Source organism: Cervus canadensis, chromosome 9, assembly GCF_019320065.1.
Source record: "Cervus canadensis isolate Bull #8, Minnesota chromosome 9, ASM1932006v1, whole genome shotgun sequence".
NCBI lineage: Eukaryota > Metazoa > Chordata > Mammalia > Artiodactyla > Cervidae > Cervus > Cervus canadensis.
The window spans coordinates 73,560,398-73,577,110 of NC_057394.1; the positions used below are offsets into that span (position 1 = coordinate 73,560,398).

General features: G+C 40.1%; 1 protein-coding gene and 1 non-coding gene across 8 annotated transcripts in view; both read left to right on the plus strand.

Annotated features, from left to right (window-relative positions):
* The window catches only part of DCLK1 (doublecortin like kinase 1), a 335,842-nt gene that overhangs the window by 286,593 nt on the left and 32,536 nt on the right, over positions 1-16,713 (plus strand). For all 7 annotated transcript variants that reach the window (XM_043477420.1, XM_043477419.1, XM_043477422.1 and 4 more), the window contains 4 exons: positions 9,956-10,089; positions 12,155-12,232; positions 12,635-12,731; positions 15,431-15,511. In XM_043477420.1, coding sequence (XP_043333355.1) covers positions 9,956-10,089; positions 12,155-12,232; positions 12,635-12,731; positions 15,431-15,511 — 390 coding nt within the window. The remainder of the gene's footprint in view (positions 1-9,955; positions 10,090-12,154; positions 12,233-12,634; positions 12,732-15,430; positions 15,512-16,713) is intronic.
* On the plus strand, positions 13,875-13,981 carry LOC122447723. The gene has a single exon (XR_006271372.1). It is a non-coding gene; the product is annotated as a U6 spliceosomal RNA (small nuclear RNA).

Here is a 16,713-nt window from a genome sequence, read left to right on the forward strand (position 1 = left end):
ATAATTTTAACAAAATTAGGATGACATTACTAATTGCCCTTGAGACTTCTATTAATTTCACATTCTGTTGACCTTTATGTGGAAATAAGAATCATCATGGGAGACACAAAAATCACATACTCAGGATTTATAGTCAGATGGACAAAAGTTCAAAACCAAGGGTTTTACTCTTACGCTGGCTAATCCTCTGACCTTGAACAACATACTTAACTCCTTTGGGTCTCCTTTAAGGGGACTTTATGAAGATAAAGAGATACCATGTGACTACTCCCTTCTTTTTTATTCCCCTTTTATTTGTAATAAAAATTAAATTATCCCTAAAAATGAAACTATTTAAAACTGTAAGTTGTAACAATCATCTTTCATCATTTTTGACATTGCTTTTAAAGTGTCACTATTTACCCAGGCATGGATTTACCATCTAATGGAAAAATGTAGAGCGAGAGACTGTTTTTGGAAAAATGCTCTAATAAATTTAATGCAGAGAGTTACAATCCATTTCTAACTACCGGATACTTAAATAAAAAAGGCTCCGCTGCACACTTTGCATTACTATTTTATGAAGAGATCTCAAAAAAAAAAAACAAACCTAAATTGTTAGACTGCTGATAAATTTTTGCTTCATAAGTGTTTAGTGTTTGTAATAAGTAGCAAAGAATTATGTATTACATTTGTAGGCATTTCAGCTATAGATTTCATTTTATATAGTATCATTGTATAAGCAAAACCTTTGAAAACTTTTATTTTTAAATCTTAAAGAGCAATATAAAAATATTGTAGTTTGGCCTTCAGGATCTATATTGATCCTATGAATGATTTACTCAAGTCTGAGTACTTAAAGATCAAGGTATTTTAATGAAAAAAAACAAACACATATACAGTGATGTTTCCAGTCATATTTTAGGTGAAAACTGGAAGCTGACCTAATAAAAATAGCTCTTATAATTTTATTATCACATTGCTACTAAGTCCTTATTTTATTAATTAGTATATTGTGTCACTGATTTTATGTGATTCTTTTGCTGTATCAGGCCTGGTCCTTAGATGCTATGGATGAGTGACAGGTGGATGAGAGGGTGGATTAGATGAGAGAGTGAGTGAGTGGCGACTCCACACTTCCAGTGCAGGGGCCGGGGGTTCTATCCCTGGTCAGGGAACTAAATCCCACTTGCCACAACTAAAGATCCCACATACCGCAACTAGGACACGATGCAGCCAAACAAATATGCCAAGCCCTAGTCATTTCTCAATTCATCTGTTACATTAAGGACCCACGTTGGCTGTAGACTAAACCTTTCTGAAGGGAGGGGAGTAAGTACAGAGCTTCCCTTTATACATGAGCTGCCTTTATACATGAACCATTGTGTGCATCGCATGTGATGTGATAGTTTATGACAAAAAGGAACCTTTTGCTTTAAAACAAAACAGAAATGGCCTAAGATCAGCCACTTTCCATTTACATGAGTCGCCACTAGATGGCAAACTTGTACCCTTGGCAGCAAAAAGCATCAGTAGCAGCCTGTTCCTTGCAGTGAGCTGGGACCATCTTTTTTAAATGTATACGCAGATGCCTTCTCCTTAGGAAAATTAAAGTCCTACTGGAGAAAATATAACTGACATCACTAGTTTTTTATTAGATTCCAGAAATAAACACAGTAATTTTCTTGAAATATAAAAAAAATTTCTGTTCAAAAATCTTTTTGCTTCCTAAATACTGTTAAATACTGTTAAAAACTCCTAAATACTGTTTGGGAAAAAGCAGTTTCTCAGGGAAACTGCTTATTTAGGTCAGAAAATTCCTTTTAGAAACTCTGTCAAGGTGTTTGTGCCTATTCCTCACTGCCCATCAAAGTGGCATGTGCAGCTAATGACCTGCATTTTCACAAAATGGGTTGAATCTAGGAATAAATTATCTTATTTTCCCCTAGTGATGACCAGAGGTTGTGTTCCTGTTCTTCTTAGTTTCCAGTTCAAGTCAACACTGAGTTTACCAAATAATGGATTTCCTTCTGTCTTAATCCTCAAGTAAACTCATTTTGTGGTCAGATAGCTCACTCCACTGGTGGATAAGGCCAGTGCCACAGATGGACAGTAGAGGTCATAAACAAAGACAGCTGAATAGATCTGCAAGATGAACTTGAGCCCCCAGAGTGTGGATGAACGGACTGGGGAGCACCCTAAGGAAGGGAGCCATGGATCTCACAGGAGTCTGTCACTGGCCCTGCCCTTATCACCATTACCAGTGAGTCGAGATGAAGATGTATTCTATATAGTAAATAACAGAACTGAGATCTGCAACTATCTTTGGCTCCATAAATGTCCCCGACCAGTAAGATGGAATTTAATGAGAGTTAAAAACATAAGTCCCTATGGACTAGGTCCGTTTTGGTGTAGTTGTTTTAATGACCATTGTGGAAAAACAGTAATGGGAAAACTTGGGCTAGTTCAAAGGCTGTTCATTGATCATAACAAGTTCATTACGAGAGTCAGTGTGACATGACTGCTAAAAATAGCAACGTGCCCTTAGACTCTTTCACTGAAAGAGCATCGCTCTCACGAGAGTCCTCTGTCCCGCTCCTGCCACGTGACCTCAGTGGGGAGGGACCCAGACACATGGAGAGAGCGCAGCAGAGTGGTCCAGCAGAGGCTGCCGGATGGAAGATGGGAGACATTTTCTGTGCTGCATATGAGACACTGAACTCAAACTAATGAGAAGACGTTAATGACAGATTTGAGGTTGACGTAAGGAAAAACTTTCTAACAATTACACCTGTTTGAAAAGTCAGTAGCTTTTAATCACTGAAATCCCCCAGCAGAAATGGAATGCTTGTTTTTCCAGGTGGCACTGGTGGTAAATGTGCCTGCCAATGCAGGAGATGCCAGAGATGTGAGTCTGATCCCTGGAGCAGGAAATGGCAACCCACTCCAGTATTCTTGCCTGGAACATTCAATGGATAGAGGAGCCTGGCAGGCTACAGTCCATAGGGCCGCAAAGAGTCAGACATGACTGAGTGACTGAAAATGTTGGGAAAGAAAAAAAGGCCTTCTATCTGCATTTGAATAAAAGTTGAGGGAAAACAGAAGAAAAAGAACATTTTCCCCAAACATGATTGACTACAGTAATATGCCCGTTATTGTACTAAGCATCTACTGAGGGCCCTTCTCCAAGGGAAAGTCTACCCAGTCCAGTATTCTGGCGAGAGAATTCCAGAGACTGCATAGTCTGTGAGATTGCAAAGAGTCGGACACTACTGAGCCACTTTCACTCTGACTTCTCCAAGGACCTGTGATTCTACCAGGAGGAAGAAGACAGGAAGTAAAATACAGTGTCTCCGGGCGGGTCAGCCTCAGTCTGCTCCACCACCCCTTCCTCTGTCACTGGTGGAGAATAACATCATTCACTTCATTTTAAGGGGCTTCCCTGGTGGCTCAGTGGTAAAGAAACCGCCTGCCAACGCAGATGCAGGTTCGATCCCTGACCCAGCAAGATCCCACATGCCACAGAGTAACTAAGCCCGTGCACTGCAGCCGTTGAGCCTGTGCTCTAGACCCTGGGAGCCTGAATTTCTAAACCCTCTTGCCTCAGCTACCGAAGCCCGTGTGCCCTAGAGCCTGTGCTCCACAAGAGAAGCTGCTGCGATGAGAAGCCTGCATACCACAACTAGAGAGTAAGCCCTTGCTCGCCACAACTAGAGAAAAGTCCATGCAGCAACCAAGACCCAACACAGCTATAAATAAATAAGTAAATAAAATTATGTTTTAAATGACATGGCCTAGCAAAGATTAATAATAAATAATAATAATATGCAGGGTTGGCAAACTTAACAAGGATACCAGTCATCTCATGTGACTCAGTACAAGATTAACTTGATGGAACTCTTCTGAAAAGTAGTTTGGTAATACGTAACTACAGCCTTAAATAATATGAACTCTGTGGTCAAATAATTCTACTTTTAGAAATGTGACCTAAAGAAAAAAAAGTATCAGATATGTAATACATACATAGGGACGGTCATCTCAGTGTTTTTTAGCATGGAAAGGAAAAATGTATATATAGAAATAACTTAGGGCACTGATTTTTTTTAAATATTGGCATAATGGGGAGGCGGGAGGACATACTGGTTAGAATCATGGACTTGAACATGCCTGAGCTTAAGTTCTGGCTCTACCATTTATTAGCTGTGTAAGATTCAGCAAGTTACTTAACATCTCTGAGCCTCAATATTTTTCATCTGCAAAAATATCAGTGATAGTACCTAACAGAGTTGTTGTGAAGGTTAAGTGGGATGTTAAGCATGAAGTCTTCGACATGAGGCCTGGCAGGGGCTCAGTAAATGGCATCGGGCAGAGGTCTGGAGGGTTATTATTTTGGTGCATCCATACAATGGACTATCCAGCAGGCACTGAAAATCATGATACACATGTATGCTTATTCACTGGGGCACACGTCCAGGGTATGCTGTCCAATGAGAAAAAGAACAGGAAAGAGAGAGAAAGCAAGCTTTGGAAGTTCATACGCCCAAATGTTTAACAATGGTTATTTCTAGGTGTCAGGATCGCGAGTGAGTTTATTTCTTTTCTCTCTGTAATATTATCTGTCTTTTCCAGTTTTCCTACAATGACATATTGGATATTACTTGTGTGACAGAAATGTAACAGTTTCTAAAAGCTGCAGTGACACTGAATTCCCAGTTATAACAGAATTCTGGGATGTAGAGTCACTACAGAGCCAGGAATGTGCGTGTTTGTTGTATCTCAGCTGCAGCTGCATAGAACTCCTTTCTAGATAGTTTCATGACCATTTTAAAGAAGGGATGAGAGTCAGGTTTCCTGGAACTTCCATTCACTTCTCCATCTTCACAGACATCTCTAGGGTAACACTTTGAAAAGCTATTTTATTTTTTCTGCTTATGTTGCCGCACCTCTTCTGACTAATGTACACCTTTTTTAATTTTTATTATTTCACATAATTTTTGTTTCATAAAGATTTTACATGTGGGTATAAAATGAATTTGTTTTTTTTAAGAATTAAGTTTTTTTAGGAGGCTTAATTCTAAAGTATGTGGAGCATAAAACACATTTTGCTAAGTAATTCCCTGCATAAATGTTGTTATACTTCACTTCTTAAAGGTTTAAATTTAATCCACTGTTTTTAGAAAGTGTCATAAAGGCCATATTCCGTGGCTAGAAGAAAAATCAATGTCTTTTTTAAAGGATACCATATTTGTTAAAAAGTAAATTCACTTTTTTGTCATGGCTTTGTCAATTTCATGCCAGTTTTGTTAAATTCTATCTGGTGAAGTAATTTTTAGCACCTATTGAGCTCCTCTGTGTAGAAATTTCAGTGGTTCCTGGCAATTCATTAGCCAATATTTCAACAGGGTTATCCTTGAATTCATATTATCATTGAAAATCATGTTTGTTCCAACACATCTGTTATATTAGTCAGCTTTTAGTTCTCTGTTATGGGAATCTCAGAAACCATTTGACTGGGTTCAGGTTATCTGTGAATTTTCATATTATTTTATGGCCACCGGCTGCATTTTATGACTCTGTATTAAATCGTTTAGTTTTTCAAATAACTTTTTCAAATGGTCTCAGTTTCTCATCCAGGGGAGATCAGGCATATGCCCCAAATCTACTGTTCAGCAAGTTACAGCTACTGCGAAACCCCAAATAAATGAAAAAGAAACAAAAATAAAACTCTCCCTTAAAAAAGAAAATCCTGTGTAAAATAGCAGAATACCAAAAACCTACGTACCTGACCTTTCACTAGGTCTGTTCTTGGTAGGACGTGCCTTCAGCTTTTAATTGGAACCTTTTTCATAATTGTTGCCATTTAACACATTTAGTCTGTCAAATCATGGGATGTCTTTATAGCCATATAATAAACCCTAGAGAACAACTTTTCTGACTGTAGCCATCTGCAATGATCACAGGAGTAGCTTACAAAACACTGACAGTCTTTCTGGTAATAGGATACATATGGCAGCCCACAATTATGTGTAGCCGCATTCAATTAGTGTGTTGCAGTTACACAGTTTTATTGCTTAGTTAAAACAGTGAAAGCACTACATACTGGGTAATTTGCACTAATCCCCATCTCTTTAATAGCTCCTCGGTGTTTAAAATGTGGGGGAACATCTATAGTATTTAAAGGGCCTGGATGAACGTTAAATTATATCTCATGTTGTGAATGCTCTTTGATTGACAATTAATGTACCCCCACCTCATGTGTGGGGCATGTTTTATGGAGACTTTAAAATACAGTTACAGCAAGAAGTTCTTAGACCAGAACCCCACTTGCTGGGTCAGGCTGCCCAAACTTATACTTGGAGGCTGTTAAGGTTCTTTCTGAAAGAAGATCAGGCTGAGGAGACAAGTTAAGGAAGCCGATTCGGAGAGTGGGAGACGCCATGGACGCCACGTTTTCAATGTGAACATGTTAGAAGCTTTTCCGACTCCTAACATTTAATTAAAAACTTAGTTCAAAGTGAATTTATAGCTGCCATTTGGTAAAATACTTTCTGGAGATGGTTTTGTAAGGATTGTGTGTGTTGCTCACACACACACACATTTGAAACACATGCATTTCACAATCTGTGATTTTTAGCAAAAGTTTTGAGTACATTTTCAAAGGGCCTCCTTCCTGCCCTGCTGTAAACGGCTGGGGGAGAGGGGAGGAGAGGACAGCCCAGGTGGCAGCAGGAGCTCTCGGGAGCCCAGTTGTGAGAGGCCTGTCGTGATGGGTTGGCTAAAAAGTTCGTTCGGGTTTGCTGTTGCTCTTAACAGAAAAACACGATTTTTTTTGGCCAATCCAATAGCACTTAGGGAAGGCGCTCTCCCACGGGAGGAAGGGAAACACGACAATATATTCTTCTATATCCTTCTCCCCAAGTGTTGACAGAGAAAAACCCAAAGCAACCTTGTTTCCTGCCCTGCCTGATGGTAAGTAAGTTAAACAGAATTCCAAACGAGAGGCCTGGACATTTATTCACCTGCAAAAGCATTTTGCTGAAGCATTTCAAATGTACTTGGGTCTAGAAATGTTTTCAATTACGTGGATTAGGCCTTTGTCTCTTAGCTCTTATTGCCTCTCCTAAACATCACTTTAATCTCTTTATATATTCATGAAAATTCTGCTATATGGTTTTCAAAGTTAAAAAAAGAGAGAGCAGCATAGTAGTGATTAAAGAGAGATGAAAGCATTAAAATGATAGATTCTATATATTTCATTTAAACGATGCTGGTTTACTTTTATTTTTATCATTAAATAATCTTCATTTTCTTTATTTTAGGTAAGTCTTTAGTGGTTTTTCTTAGTTGTTGAAGCTTTGAACTTTATTGCTTAGCTATATTAAGTATAATTGGCATATTGCTATAAGTAAGATGGAATTCCTATTAAAATGTAGATGCTTAAAAAACCCTTTGGTACATGGAGGAGAATTACATGGTCATATTCAGAACTAAAATGTTACTTATGACTGCATCTGCCAACATCTGCCTTTGTCCAACTTTTGAATAGAGTTGGGTGATTATGGATAGTATGTTTAGAAACAAGCCACAACATCTCTGTGTAAATGGAGTTGTGTAATTTGAAATCTGCACAACCTCACAAAACAGGCACCATGAATGTTTGGACCTAACAGAACATCAAAGCAAGAGGTTATTTTGCATTTCGAAGAGATTGTTGGTAACAAAATGGAATTAGGGAAGTAAACAGTTCTGCTCTGTCTGGGAATTAAACTGGATGATCTACTAGGTGTTTCCAGCTCAGATTTCTTTTCATGAAAAACATTTGCTTGTCATTTGGACGACCTGAATGGCTGACATGCTAAGACTACAATTTAGGGATTTCTTTTGCCTGAGAGTGTTTAAGTCAGGGAGGATATTATGTTTTGCATCTCTGATACCTCAGAGTCCGTGATTCAAACTTGCTGATGCCGACCAGGGCTGGACGGCTGCTTCATTAAAGTAGGGACGACGGTGTCCATCTCAGAGGACCACTGGGCAAAGCCACATCCTTGGGGAACATACAGCTGTCCTTGCCCTAACAGCCCAAGTGCAGGTGGCCCCCCAAGCCTCTGGATACCTGCCTAAGGGCAGCCCACGCTTGATTGTGGCTGAGCCCTCAGGGAGAGGACTCGGTGTTCCAAGTATGGAGAAAATGTGAACAAACATTTTCTGCCCAGAAAAGACAGTCTCTCCAGAGAGGAGGCTCTGGCTGCCTTTTCTTCTGCCAAAACAGATCCAAATGATCATTGCTGATACTGCAGCTTAGCTGGCCAAACATCTGCACTTGAAGCTGCAGTGAAATGAGAAGTGAATCTACTTTTTCCAAAGGAGGGCAGATGTGGTGTGAACGGTAGCCATGCTCCTGATGGGTGGAGATGCGCCTTGCTGTGCGCCAGGTTCAAACTGCTGTAGCAAGTACAGATGATCATAGAGCAACAACAGGGGCACATGCAGGCCTCGATGGGCTGGAAGGATTATTTTGATGTACCTAGAGAACTTCACCATTTCCTTGAGGCATCTCCTGATGACTGCCTTCACTGGGAATACTAGCCTTTTACTGTGGCTCTCTTTTCTGTATCTTATTGATTCCAGTGGAGGGCTCTGAATTAGAAATCTGAAAGCCCTTTGATACTTTCTTTAAAATAACAGACGTTGTTTGGGATACTGTTTAGAACAGATCCATTTTGTTTGATTGTGGGCTAGAATTAAAGCAGTGTAAATACTTGCCTGAGGTCACATGCATCCTTTTCTTGATTTGTTGGGTGAAAGATTAGAAAAAGACTATAATAAGGTGAAAGACTTATTACTGCTTTAATAAGGAAAACTGGACAGAATGCTTACTCTGCACCTGATAAATCTTTCCAAATTGCCACAGGTAAAATGAAATGTTAATGCCCCTTTCAATTATTAATAAAAAATATAAATAGATCTTGTTGGAAATATGGGGCACTGAAAATAAAGTGTTTTAATAGATGTGTAGATTTTTTTGTTCCATTTACTAAAGAACTGCATCTTTAAAGCTTCTGATACATTAAAATGAAGACATAATTATTTTCATAAATTGAATATTTTGCACTAAACACAAAATCTATACTTTTTTGTTTTTTAGCACAAAATCTATATTTCTGTATTTCATTGTGTTCTGCAGATCAATTTGAATTGCAGCAAACGTCAAAGACAGATAATCAAAAGAAAAAAAAAATCTCCTATAATCTTACCACTCAGAGACAGACACACCAATATAGTGTCCTTCCAGACATTTTTCTTAGTACATGTTTTTTCTTTAATAGACATTATATGCAACCAGTCAGAAGTCTGTCCTCACTTCCCAAATGTAACTCATTTCAATAAATGTAAACTCGCATCACCATTCTAACTGTCCTGTAGCCTCCCATTGTATGAACGTACTGTAATTTAATGAACTTTCATTTCCAGGGTGTTTGCCATGTTCTTAATTCTGCAGTAATATAAAGATGTTCTTGTATGTATACCCCTGCATAGTTGCCTGAGTTTTTATTTTATGAAAAATAAATGTTAAAAAATTGATAAACTGAAATCGGAGTTATTAACAGTCAGCCGACCAGAAGGGGGCGCTCTCATGTCCTGTGACCATAACTGAGCCCAACAGGAAGAAGAGAGACTCCTCTTCTTTCCTGGCAAGGACTCAGCCAATGAAAAGCCATGGACTCTTTGTTTCTCTAGTCCTCCCACTTCCTGTTCCTCTCTGTAAATGTATTTCCTTCCCTTGCCATGTGGGGACTTGGAGGTAACTTGCCGTGAGTACAGACTTCAAATTGCAATTGTCTGCTGATCTTGAATAAATCCATGTTTGCTAGAGAAATATCTGGCAGTCTGTTTGTTTTAGGTCAACATATATTTACACCACAATGTCCTTTTTTTTTTTTTTTTAAGGCAGTTTCACTTTTAATTTTTATTTTAGGTGTATGAACACCAAGATGGCAGCAAATCGCTGAAGCTGGGTGACTTTGGACTGGCTACCATTGTAGATGGCCCCCTGTACACCGTGTGTGGTACCCCGACATACGTAGCTCCCGAAATCATTGCAGAGACTGGGTAAATGCTTTTCATGTGTTTATTTCAGTGATGTGCTTGCAACATAGTCTGCTTTGAGAATAAATGAAATAGTTCTCTGTTCCATCCAGACAGAACTAGCTGTCAGCTATTTTTCACTTTTTTTTTTTTTAGCTTGAAAAGTTGAAGCCATTTTTTCTGTTTTCCCAATCAAGTTGCCAATTACTGCAGTCTTGCATAAGCCTTCCTTTTGGCGTTTGTTAAAGGCAGAACAGCCATTATTAACCCCTTAGTAAAAAATATTCAAATAAACAGAGAAACATAGAGTGATGGTAATTAACTAGCTTTGGGAGATAAGAGCAGCAGACGTTGCTGTGTGGGGTGAGTTACTTCTGTGGTTCCTGTGGTTCCTTCTCCTAAGCTCTCCTTATTCTCTAGTTCCAGTCCTACTTTGGTCCACTTAGCAGCTCATGGACCATCTGTGCAGCACAGACACCCCCAGGCGTCAGAGGGCCGCTGGGAGTTGGCTTGTTTCTGAGCGCAGCCAACACAGATGAAAGAAAATCTCTAGAATCAGGGGAGATGGTAGGGTGGCCTAATGCTTACTAACAACCTAGTACCATATGCCAGGTGCTAAACTCCTTTATTTAATTCTTACTCTTCCGGTAGATGATATAATCCCCATTTTGCATGTAGAAAAACTCAGTCTCTGATGACTGATACAAGCTCATGACAGTAGCTGAGTCAGCATTTGAACTCCAGGTCTAGGTGGGCAAATGGCTCTTTCAGTAAGCCCCATTTCTTGCCAAGGATTACTGGCAGGGTTCTGAATGCTGTCCTTAAACAGAAGGATGGGGGAAGGATGGGAGAGCAAGAAGAGACAGCCCTGCCGTTTCTTCCCATGAGTGGAGCCAACCCCCATCTAGCACTCTAGATAGTATCTTCCCCTGTGACAGCTGGAGGTAGTTTTTCTACTTGTACTATGGATGCATAGACTGGAAAGGCAGAAATACAGAACAGAAGAGAAGAGAAATCCCCAACGCAGGGTAATGAGGACTTTCTTATTCATCAGATTTGATTGGGAGCCACATCTGTGGCCACGCCTGACCTCCTCCGAGGTACCACCTCAGGCGATGCTCCGGTGGGTGCTCTGATGACCCGCTGGGGAGGAGTGGTGTGGGGCAGAAGAATTTGGTTGGGTCCTGAAGACGTCAGTTGGAACTCAGCTGTGCCACTGATTGTGTGATCTTGAGCCAAATTATTTACTCCTCTGAACTTAGGTTTTCTTTCTTATAAAACAGGCAATAATACTTGTCCTGTACAAGTTACAGAGTTGTTGGGAAAACAAAATCAGATAATGTATGCCAGTGCTTTATAGATTAGAGAATGTCTTATGTATAATTATTATTTCTAAAATTTGGGAGCTGAATTTTCTCCTCAAGGGTCTTTGTCTTAAATCTGATATAACTAGACATAGCGAATGGATTTACAGACCCAAGGGGAGAAGGGGAGGAGGGGATGAAATGGGAGATTCGAATTGACATATTAATGTATACACTATGTGTAAAACAGATTATTTACACCATGTGTAAAACACGTAGCTAGTGGGGAACTGCTGTATAGCGCAGGGAGCTCAGATCAGTGCTCTGCGATGACCTAGATGTGTAATGGAGGCAAGGTGCGAGAGAGGTCCAAGAGAGGGAATATATGTATACACACAACCAACTCACTTCATTGTATAGCAGAAACTAAGGCAACATTGTAAAGCAATTATACTCTTCATAAAAAATAGTAATTAAAGAAAACAAACTTGATATGACTATAATAAGCATTGTTACTGAAACTGTTCACTTACTAATACTTAGATATGACCCTAGCGTTACTTTGATTTTTAATCATGTGCCTTAAATTGTCTCTTTTTTAATTATTACTCTTTTCTTGAATTTTGTTTAGCCAGTGGGTTGTAGTTTAGTGTTAGTTGTGGATTTTTTTTAAATTTTTGCTTGGTTTGGTGTTTGGTTTATGATAGCAGAATCATCCATCTTACCATGCTCCGTAATTTGTCCTGGCCGGACTTTGCTAATGGCGATGTCACTTACCTTTTCAGATATGGCCTCAAGGTGGACATCTGGGCGGCTGGTGTCATTACTTACATCCTGCTGTGTGGTTTCCCTCCATTCCGTGGGTATGGGCAGCGATCCTTTATTCAGCACTCACAAAGCATTTGTCCATTCCCTGAATGATCCATTCAGCCTCCATGCATAAAGGAGCCTGTAGCAGGAAAAGAACGGAATGCTGTGTTAAAGAACATAACTTTACTACCTTTTGCTTAATAAGGACTTGTTATTTTTTCCATGTTGTGCATGCTAGTTTACATGCCTTCCATAAATCTTTCTTACATAATCTGAAAACTCATTCTTTCCTAATTTGCCAAAACAGTTCCATACTGACATTTTGAATTGCTTAAAAACACACGTTTTACACATTACGGGGGAAGGAAGGCCTCCAATGCATAAGGATGAAAAGACATACCTTGAGTTGGCATTTTCCTGTGTTTATTCCTTGTTATTGTCTTGTGTCTAAACAGAAGTGGTGATGACCAGGAGGTGCTTTTTGATCAGATTTTGATGGGGCAAGTGGACTTCCCTTCTCCATACTGGGATAACGTTTCCGATTCTGCAAAGGTGGGTTTCGGCTTCTAGTGCCTTCCTCTTCTTATAGCCTGTGTCTCTGTGGAGTTATTGATTCTGAATCATCCTGTGCAAAGAAACAAATGATATGGTAAATATGCTTTCTGTATGCATTTTAGTCATAATTACTAGCCTTCCCAAGCGTTCACAGTCTTCAAGTCACCCACCTCATCAGGTGCCTCTGCTCCCCTGGCTCATCACTCACTGTGGCCACTGCAGTTACACTGCTGTAGCCTTTAGCTATGCTCTGCCCGCACCAGGCTTGGGCCCAGCTTAGATTTCCATATAGGTTATTGTTTCACCTCTTTCAAGTCTTGGCTTGATGTCATCTTCTCAGTGAAGCTTTCCCAGAACATCTTATTTCCATTTGCAGCTCTGAACCCCTACCTGGCTGACGTTATGGTCGTTTGCTTCATATTCCTCTGTAACACTTACACTGTTACATCTATCTGGTCTACCATCTAACTACCTGTCTGTGTCTGTCTGCCTACCTAGATATCTACCCACTCCAGTATTCTTGGGCTTCCCCTGTGGCTCAGCTGGTAGAGAATCCACCTGTAATGCAGGAGACCTGGGTTCGATCCCTGGCTTGGGAAGATTCCCCCAGAGAATGGAAAGGCTACTCATTCCAGTATTCTGGCCTGGAGAATTCCATGGACTGTATAGTCCATGGGGTCGCAAAGAGTCAGAAACAGCTGAATGACTTTCACTTTCACTACCTAGATATAGAATTGTGGATATATCCCATTTATGGAGTTCATATTCTAACTCTCCTCACTGGAATATAAATTCCATCAAGACAAGGATTTTTGTCTATTGTATTCATTACTATACCTCAGTGCCTAAATAGTGATGTAACTGAAACTCAACGTATACTGAATGAATGGATAAAAGAATGAGTGAATTAAATGATCTGTCAGGCAGTCAAAGTGAAGATGCTCAACATAAGTTAAAATGACCAAGAAAGACACGGTGGGGAAGCTATGGTGTAACTTGGACCTTGGAAGACAGCCAGGATTTAGAGGCAGCGTGGAACAAAGCATATTGTTTTTGTCATTAAAAGAGCAACCTCTAAGAAAACTATGAAAATCTTACACAGAGACATTAGTAGACCCTGAGATTAAAAAAAGAAAACTTGTGCTCGCTTCGGCAGCACATATACTAAAATTGGAACGATACAGAGAAGATTAGCATGGCCCCTGCGCAAGGATGACACGCAAATTCTTGAAGCGTTCCGTATTTTTATTCATGTCAATGTATGGCAAAAACCACTACAATATTGTAAAGTAATTAGCCTCCAACTAATAAAAGTAAATGGAAAAAAAATAAAATTAAATTAAAAAAAGAAAACTTTTTAGTTGACTCATTAAGTTTATGTTTCCAAGCATTGACTTAAATTTTTGCAAAACTGATGTTGGCAACTAATTATCTTTTGATTATTCAGTGTACCTGTTTTTCTTCTTTGACTGTATCCTGAGTATAAGTTCAATTTTAAATCTAACTCTTTAGGCCTGACCACTTTCCATAGAAAATGGTGCACACCGGGCCCAAATGTCTCATTTTCTTCAACTATCCAGGAGTCTACCTCTGGACGTAGGAAAATGTGTGGAGTTGAGAGAAGTGTCCAAGAAGAGCCACAGAGGTGAAAGGAGATGGGGTGATAACGGCTGCAGAGGTGGGGGTGGAGAAGTTTTCACCTGTGAGCAGGTTCTTTAGGAACGTGCCCAAGTCCCAGTGCTGGCCTTCCATAACTGGAGGGCAGAGGGCATCTCCTGCAACCCCTCAGCACCCTGCAAGGAGCATCACACACACAGTAGTCGCGTTAGTTAAGTCCAGTTAAGTCCTGGCCCAAGTTAGAGAGTACAGGTCGAATCGGTACATCTTTGGGAATAAATGATTCCCACTGTGGAGCAGTACTTAGAGAGGGACCAGGTAATACGTTATCTAGCCGTTTTGTTACATGGGAACTTCTAATCCAGAGGAGGCAAACGTCTGACAGACTTCATCAGTAAACCCCAAGCAGTGCTCTTCTGGGGCAAATAAATTTGAGCTCATGGCAGAGATGCATTCATTTCAGAACCATTCAATAATTTGTTTCTTAATGGTTCTATTTTACTTTTATTGATTGTTCTGGAAATTTGTGAATCATTTTTAACATATTTCCTCTGAATTCTTTGGCAGCTAAAGAACAGTTTCTATTTTACCAACTAGCTGTTGGCAATTCCATATGTCTTTCCTCATTCCTTTCTTTCAAACCCAAATATGCTCTTGCAGTTAGGAGGAAAAAAAATCCATTTTTTCTTTCAGCTGGCAAAGTGAAAATTTTGTTAAGGGGTTTTAAAAATGTGATTTCTATGTTAAAGTAATTTAGGACTCTGTCTTTAAAGTGCAAAATGCTAGACAAAGAAAGGAATATTAATTCTTTCATCCATGTACTTTATTTCCTTCTACTAAAAGCATTTTTATGAAAGTGATTTTAAACCTTTCACTTTATATTTTTACCTCAACTACAAGGTGTATATTTTTAATTCCAAATATTCACCTTTCCTTTAAAAGGTAAGTTGAGTTGATGTGTTTAAGGTTAGAGCTTTTACAGATGCTTTTCCAAGATAGAAGAGAACCTCTGCATTTGAAAACGCCAGTTTTTACTTTCAGTGTTAGACACGAACAACATCAGATGTTTCTGTTGACAGGAGCTCATCACTATGATGCTGCTGGTGGATGTCGATCAGCGATTTTCGGCCGTGCAGGTCCTCGAACATCCCTGGGTTAACGTAAGTGACTCCCTCCCTTCCCTGAATTTACTCCTAAAGCTCCCTCCCTTTCTCAAATCACAACTTTCCTAATGATGTTGCCTCCTGTTTCAAGTGTTGTGTTTGCGTCTGTTCCTCCCCCTCCAACATGCCAGAACAGTTCCAGGATCTCAGCCTTGTTCCACGAGGGCCTCTGATGTATCTGTGCTGACATGTGTTCTCACGGTCCCTTGCACAAAGCATTTCATTTGATTCAGATGAGACTGCCTTCCATGGGGGGGGGGGGGTGGGGGTGGGATTGCACATGGTTGCCACCCCCCACCCTGCAACCTACATTCTCTGATCCAGATTAGGACTGAATCCATCAATAAGACAGAGCAGATTTTCTGAGTCAGTGCTGCTTTTGCATCATTTTCTAACCAAAAATACCAGTGACCCAAGGGTCTCTGCCCGAGCCCTGGAGTTCTCCAGTGCAGCACTTCTCAAACATGCCTGTGCTCACAAGTCACCTGAGGGTCTTATTAAAATGCAGATGGTAATGTCGGAGATGTGACGCTCTAGATTTCTAAAAGCTCCCAGATGCTGCTGCTGCTATTTGAGTACAAGGATCTGATGATGTTTCTTTAGCTGCGAAAGAAGTCTCCAGAGCAGAGTCATTATTTTTTGATCCTCTCTCTCTTTCTAACTGATTGATATGGTTTGTTTTGAATTATCATAATAATAAATACTAACAGAGTGTTTGGCTTGTAGTGTCTGCCTCGGACCATTTTAAGCATCTCACATAGATGAATTTATAATCCCGTGTGCATGCTCAATCAGTCGTGTCCGACTCTTTTCGACCCTGGACTAGAGCCCACCAGGCTTCTCTGCCCATGGAATTTTCCAGGCAAGAATACTGGAGTGGAGTAGGAAACACCATTTCCTATTCCAGTGGATCTTCCCAATCCAGGAATCGAACCTGCATCCCTTAACATCTCTTGAATTGGCAGGCAGATTCTTCACCACTAGCACCATCTAACCCAGGGGCTGTTACAGCCCTTACTGACATGTGTGGAAGTCCATTCTTGGGTCTAACGGTTTTTGCGGTCAGAACAGCAGACAGACGTAGATTTGGACATAGATGCAGACACAGGCAGGTGTAACATCATCAGTTTTCGTTGATATGAATTTTGCCAGCGCTTTGAGGGGTCTGGCTGTAAAATGAAGGCAACAAAATGTTCCAT